The 7,045-nt window shown below is 47.6% G+C and overlaps 1 protein-coding gene across 1 annotated transcript; it reads right to left on the reverse strand.

Moving 5' to 3' along the window:
- Nucleotides 1–2,670: 2,670 nt before the first annotated feature.
- Nucleotides 2,671–5,111, reverse strand: LOC114072530 (striatin-interacting protein 2-like). Its single transcript, XM_027910420.1, has 3 exons — nt 4,840–5,111; nt 4,062–4,266; nt 2,671–2,921 (listed from the first exon to the last, which is right to left on the reverse strand). Exons 1-3 carry the CDS (start codon nt 4,840–4,842, stop codon nt 2,671–2,673), a joined length of 459 nt encoding a protein of 152 aa, XP_027766221.1. The 5' UTR covers nt 4,843–5,111.
- Nucleotides 5,112–7,045: the final 1,934 nt, after the last annotated feature.

Consider the following 7,045-nt stretch of genomic DNA (forward strand, 5'->3'; position numbering starts at 1 on the left):
ATATAATATATATTATTATATAATATATATAATAATTATATATTTTTATATATAATTATATATAATTGTTATTTATATAATTATTATCCTTTTTTTTAATATATATTTATTTTGGCGATGTTTTCGGGTTGTTTTGGGGGTATTTTTGGGGTGATTTTGATGGTGGTTTGGGGAGCTAAATCTATCTATATAAATATATATATTTATATATATAAATATATAATATATATATTTCTATATATTATTATATATTATATATATTATATTATAATAAAAATATATCTTATAATATGATTATAAGATATATTATATATAATAATAAATAATTATTTATAATAAATCTATAATATTTATATATAATAAATTATAATATATATAATATATAAAATAAAAATATATGTTATATATTATTACTATATTATATATTACATTATATATTTTATATTATGTATACTATATATTATACTATATATTACTGTATTACAGAGATATAATAAATATTATATATTATATATAATATATTACGTTAGTATATGATATTATACTATATAATATATAATGTGATACTATATAGTATAATACATGTTATATATATGATATATAAAATAATATAATGTAATATATATTATATTATAAATCATTTATTGTGGAAACATATTATATGTATAAAATTAATTTCATATTTATATTTTGATTTATTATAATAAAAATTTTATTATTATTATTTTTATTATTTATTATTATAGTATAACTATATTTTTATATTTATTGATCATATGTCTAAAATATATAATTTATCAGTATATATAATGTATAATATATAGATTATATAAATTATATAATTATATAAATATTTAATTTAAATGGTGTACCCCTCCCCTGGTCGCTTTATTTTACATGGAGGTTTTTTATGGAGATCCATCTCTGGGAAGCAAAAATTTTAGTGGTGGGGGTGGAAATAAATAATATTCCAAGAACAGTTTATACCATCCTCTACCTTACAGATATTCAGGCAGGAATTTGTGTTTCTCCTATGAATTTCTACTGTATTTCTAATTTTTATTTTCAATTTTTTATTTTTAATTTGTATTTCTAATTTGTATTTTTATTTTTAATTTTATTTAATTTTATTTATTTTATTTTCTTTAAATTTAATGTGTTTGCATTTTTAATTTGCATTTCTAGCTTGTATTTCTGATCTTCTGCTCAGTAAAAATGACAGGCACTGAAAAGCCATAAAAACCTCCTACAAATCACAATTTAAATATGAGATACAGAGAAATGTACTTTGTGTATCTACTGCTTGTTTTCTTCTGACATTTTGGGGATGTGGGCAGGGCTGGGGACGGTTTTGCCCTTTAAAAATTAAAAGGAAAAAAAATAAAAGGAGGAAAAGAATCATTTAAATCAAGGGCTGGGAAGAAGAAGATGAACTAAAGAGAAGCCCTTTCCAAGCGGCTCCGGGTTATTCTGGACTAAAGCACCTTCAGAAAGGTTTTCCCGAGGGTTTAATGGCCCTGCCACGAGCAACACCCTGGATAAAGCCTGGCAGGGAAATGTTCCCAGTGGATTCCACTGCAAAAAAAATACCCAAATCCCCTCGTCCCAAACTCGTGGGGTGGATTTACTGACAAACACAGCCCGCTGGGTGAGCACGTGACACCTGGCCAGTCCATCCCCCTGCAGCACTGCCTCACCCCAGGGGAGCTTTGTTATTAAATTTATTTATTCATTTATTAAATCAGAGACAATTTACAGCTTCAGGCGCTGCTCATCACGAGAACCACGAGCCCCGCTGTCCCCTCCTTCCCTCACCTCAAGCAAAGCACTTTCCCTCCCCCCCCACTGTCGGACCCAGCATGGACATTCCCCTGGATAACCCCAAATCCGCGTGGAAAGCAGGTTGTTCAGCGTGCTGTTCCCTCCTCCAGGGCTGCAAGGGCTCTAAAAAGCGACCTGGAAGGCCAGTGCTGGAGGAATTATCCTTCAAAACCCACCTCCGCAGCCCCGGAACGCGGCCCAGGTGTCACTGCTGGCCAAGAGGGATGGAAGGGCAGGGTGGGGGAAGGAGAGAGCGGTGGGAAGGTGATGGATGGACTGAGCATGCAACAATTGCCATCCGTGGAATCGGCTCTCTGGGAGCGGGGTCACGGATCCCAGGGACAGCGGGGGATGCTGGCCAAGCCAGCGTGGTTGGAGGCATCTCAGCTGATTGTGCCAGAGTGACCAGCCCTGTTCCTGATTGTCACCTTCCCCGCAGCTGCTGAGGGCCAGGAGGGGTTTGGAGCACATCAAAGGGAGGGGGCCCAGCCGGGGGGAATTCGGGAGAGATGGGAACTTTTCCCACTGGGAACAGCGACACCAAATCCCAGCTGAGGGACAGCCCTGGGGCTGCGGCCAAGACCACGCGAGTGAGCTTATTCCAGGCTCCTAAACCCAAAAAAACTGGGAAAACCGGGACAAACGACCCAAACTGAAAGGCCACAACAGCCCCTGGATGCCCCGAGGCCTCTGGTGACGCTCCGAGAAGCCCCAGCAAAGGGGTGACCTCCGAAAAGGCGGCACCTGGGCCGCGTCTGGGCAGCCCAGGAGAGGTTTTGGTGCCTTTGGAAAGAGCCCACGAGAGACCCCCCCCCACGCCCAAACCACCCCCTGCTGCCCCACGAGGCATCACTGGCAGTGCAGCAGCTCCTCCCAGCGAATGGGCTGGGAGAACACCTCCCGCTCCAGCCACAGCTCGTAGGAGTGGTGGAAGTCTCGGGGCAGGTCGAGGCGCTGGCCCAGCACGCTCTGCAGGCAGTTGTCCACGGGGCACAGCTCGGGGGGCCGCGCGCGCTCGTAGCGCCGGCTGTTGAAGGCCTCGATGCTGGCCCGCAGGGTGCACTCCTCAGCCTGGAAATCCCACGGCCTGGCGTCGATGTCTGGGGGGAGAGAGAAAAAACAGCGTGGCAGGGAGGGGGAAATAACTCCCATGAGGTTTGGGCGAGAGAAAGGGGGAAGATTTCACAGCAAACACGTGCTTGAGTGGACTGGTCACTTCTTTCTTCTTCTTCTTCCACTTCTTATTCTCCTTCTTCTCCTTTTTCTTTATTTTGTGTCTTCTTTTCTTCTTATTCTCCTTCTTCACCTTTTTCTTTATTTTGCTTCTTCTTCTTTTCTTCTTATTCTCCTTCTTCTCCTTTTTCTTTATTTTGCTTCTTTTTCTTCTTCTTTTCTTCTTATTCTCTTTCTTCTCCTTTTTCTTTATTTTGCTTCTTCTCCTTTTCTTCTTATTCTCCTTCTTCTCCTTTTCTTCTTATTCTCCTTCTTCTCCTTTTTCTTTATTTTGCATCTTCTTCTTTTCTTCTTATTATCCTTCTTTTTCCTCTTCCTCTCCTGCCCCTTCTTTTTTTTTTTTTTAATTTTCTTTTAAAAATTCTTATTCTCATTCTTCCTAACAAAATTCCATTCTGTATGCATTTGAATTTAATGCACCCTAGAGAAATCTAGTTCTACCTGCTTTAAGCACTCCCTGTGATTACCGTTCTGCTTTTTTCAGAAAGACCCCACCCTAACAGAATTCAAATGGTTTTGTCTTCTAGAAAAAAAAAAGGGAAGATGTCAGGCTTTTTACTCCTTGCCGTGTTCCCTTTTGAAACAGGAATGGTGCCCGATCTTCCTACCTAATCCTCATTAAAAACCCCATCCCTGGAAGCGACCCAGGCCAGGTTTGGAGCGACCTGGGATAGTGGAAGGTGTCCCTGCCGTGGACAGCTCGGTGACCTGGTGTCACAAAGGGACTGGCAGTGCAGAGGAGAGGCCTGGCCTTGGGGGACACTCCTGTCGGGGAGCCCCACACTGCCCACGGCCCAGCGTGACCCCGTGATTCCCACCGTGACCCCGTGATTCCCACCGTTCCTGCTGCCATCCGCCCGCTCCCTGCCCATGGAGCAGCTCCAGGCTGCTCACCGGGAGGGTGTGGGGCACTCTGAGGGGTGTGGGGCACTCACTCTGACAGGTGTGGGGCACTCTAAGGGCTCCGAGGCCACGCCAAGCCCGAGGGGCGGGCACGGCTCACTCACCGTTGCCGTAGGCCCAGTCGTCGTTCATGCGGTGCCGCACCTTCTGGTAGATGGCCGACATGGTCTTCATGTTGCTCTTCCTCCACTGGCGCCCCAGGTACTTGGTCTGGATCTTGAGCAGCTTGAGCACGTAGAGCTGCAGCATGGCCTGCTTCACCTTCAGCGCCCGCTTCAGGATCGGCGCCGACTTGAACACCACCAGCATCTGCCAGGGACCCGCGGCAATCGGGATGGGAAGGGCAGGGAAGCCACGTCAGCTCTGCCTGGGCCACCTGGGGCACCCACAGCACCAACGGGGCCACAGACACCGCCATCAGCACCAGGCAGATGGGACGGGTCAGCACAACCAACGCCTGCTGCCCGTCAGGCAAAGACGGGGCTGATGGCAGGGGAAAAGGTATTTCTGCATTTTATGCCTTTAAAGCTCAGTCAGCGAGAGGGAAAAGGGCAGGTGAGGAAGGGCAGAAGCTCCAGCACTGCTGGAAGGAATGCCCAGCAGCAAGGCTGGGCTTAGAGCTGGGGACACGCTCCAGGATGGGCAAAGCCAGGCTTGGAACCAGGGACACGCTCCAGGATGGGCAAAGCCAGGCTTGGAACCAGGGACACGCTCCAGGATGGGCAAAGCCAGGCTTGGAACCAGGGACACGCTCCAGGATGGCCAAAGCCAGGCTTAGAACCAGGGAAATGCTCCAGGATGGGCAAAGCCAGGCTTAGAACCAGGGACACGCTCCAGGATGGCCAGGCCTAGAGGTCTCAGGGAGATGGGATGTCACCTCACCATCGTCCTGGAGTGTTTCCACTTGGTCAGTTTGTTGAGGATCCTCAGCAGGTTGATGCAGGAGAACAGATTCCTCCAGCAGAACTGGTTGTTGTCTCCAGCTTCCTGCAACGGGAGAAGGAGAAGAGTAACCCAGACCAAGTGTTCGACAGCCCCCCCAGAGGGGTCCTCGTGCACAAAGTCTGCGTTTTTACTGCCTGCACGAGTCTTATTCCTGCTCCTCACTGGATTTATCCTCCCTGCAGATGTTCCAGCAGAAGTGGCTCTGCTGAATGGTGGATTCTGGGAATCACCACCAGGAAAGCAGGGAAAGCCAGTGGAACATGAGCTGGGCCTTCTGGTCTGGGATGTTTTGGTCTCTCCTGAAAACAGTCTGTGTGGGGGTAGTGACACCAAACAGAGTTCCAGGATCCCTGAGGTTGGAAAAGCCCTCCCAACCCATGGATCCCCCCTGTGCCCCATCCCCACCTTGTCCCCCAGCCCAGAGGCCAACCAGAACGTGCTGCTGATCGAGTTTCTTTAATTCTGGGATTAAAAAAGCCACTCTGAGCAAATGCACTTTTGTGCCAGTGGAGGCTGTGCAGGGCTGGGGTGTCACCAGGACGTCACTTGGATGTCACCAAGGTGCTGGTGGGTGCTGTGTGCTGCTCTGGGGGTCCCAGCTCAGGAGGAGTGCCCAGGTCTAATCTGCTCCCTCTACACCAAGGAATTTTTCCAGAGTAAGCCAATATCCATTTCTTACACAGATGGATTTATTTGTTACCAACCTGATGTTGTCTCTAACAATTCAAGTAGGGGAGGATCTTTCCATCAGATTTATGGAAGGAGGGAATGGGCTCAGCAGGTTTGAATGCCCGTTTTGAGGGGTGGATGGAGTCCTGAGCAGCCCCTCCCCAACACAGGGGAGATGGGCACTGGCAAGGAATCCAGAGCCTTTCCCACCCCAGGATGGGGGAATCCCCCAGAACCTGACTGGGATTGCAGCCACTCCTGACCTACCCCGTGTGGGGACAGCAGTTCCCCCACAGGTCCCTCCTGCTGAAATCCTGGGAATAAACTCCCATGGGAATGAACCGCAGTCACACATCGCTCTGCTCGGCCCCCCAGAGCAGGATCACCCCTCACAAGGACTGGGTCACTCTGGGGGGTCCAAATCACTCAGCAGGGAGCCAAAAAAAGCCAAACCAATGCAGGAAATGTTGGCTGGAGAAACACAAATGTGGGCACTGACATTTGCCTCGAGCAGCAGGGAATGCCTAATTCCCAACAAACCCTTACTTCCACAGGGATCCCCCCGGAGATGAGCCCGTGGAGTAAAACCCAAGTTGGTTCCTGCTCATCTTCTGATTAATTTGATCTCCTGTGAGGTCAACATCCATGTCTGCTGGAGGAGAACAACCTGCAGCAGCTCCCAAACTGGGAACACCTTCCCTAAAAAAAAGCTCCGTTTTCTCCTAGAGGCTTTAAGCTGATTGTGAGGACTGGTGTGAGGCAGCAGAGCCCTCAGCCACCTGTCACTAGATGTCCCCACTGATCCAGGAGATCCAGAGCCTGGCAGGGCTGCACCAGGACCCCGCACCTGGGAAAAATCCTTCCCTGCGGCGATTTTAACCTTTGCACGGCAAAGGAAAACAACACGGGGTTATGATTTTAGCAGCCAGGCACCATTAGATCACCCCTGCCCAGACTGGGTTTGCTCAGGCTCCTTCTTGATGATTTAGGGTCTCCATTCCCCTCTCCATTCCCTGTTAACCCCAAAGCTTTTCCCTGTTCCGTGCCCTGGCTGAGTCCTGCTCTGAGTTATTGCAGTTCTGAACCTGCCATAATTAATGTCTGCTCTGCAGTTTGTGTATTTATATGTGAGCTCCATAACACTTCAGGCTCCTCTCCACAGGGAACTGGGTTCATTCCTTAATTCAGCTGGAGGTACCTGATGAAACTCGAGCGCTCAGAGCAATTTACACCAGAGCAATTGAAGCCCTTCCTAAAGCAGGAGAGTCTTGTCTCGACAGGACAAGGGGAAACGGCCTCAAGCTGTGCCAGGGGAGGCTCAGGTTGGCCATGAGGAGGAATTTGTTGCTGGCAAGGGTGGTGAGGCCTTGGCAGGGGCTGCCCAGGGAGGTTTGGAGTGCCCAGCCCTGGAGGTGTCCCAGGCAGGCCTGGCCGTGGCACTCAGTGCTCTGGGCTGGGGGACAAGGTGGGGATG

The sequence above is a fragment of the Empidonax traillii genome, unplaced genomic scaffold (genome assembly GCF_003031625.1).
Source record: "Empidonax traillii isolate 1590-97213 ecotype Southwest subspecies unplaced genomic scaffold, ASM303162v1 scaffold3433:size13011, whole genome shotgun sequence".
Taxonomy (NCBI): domain Eukaryota; kingdom Metazoa; phylum Chordata; class Aves; order Passeriformes; family Tyrannidae; genus Empidonax; species Empidonax traillii.

What these genes read in the sequence shown, in the direction of transcription:
- LOC114072530 (XM_027910420.1), bottom strand. An exon ending in CGACTGGGCCTACGGCAACG is followed by an intron (nt 2,922 to 4,061) that starts GTGAGTGAGCCG and finishes CTCTCCCCCCAG; the next exon opens with ACATCGACGCCAGGCCGTGG.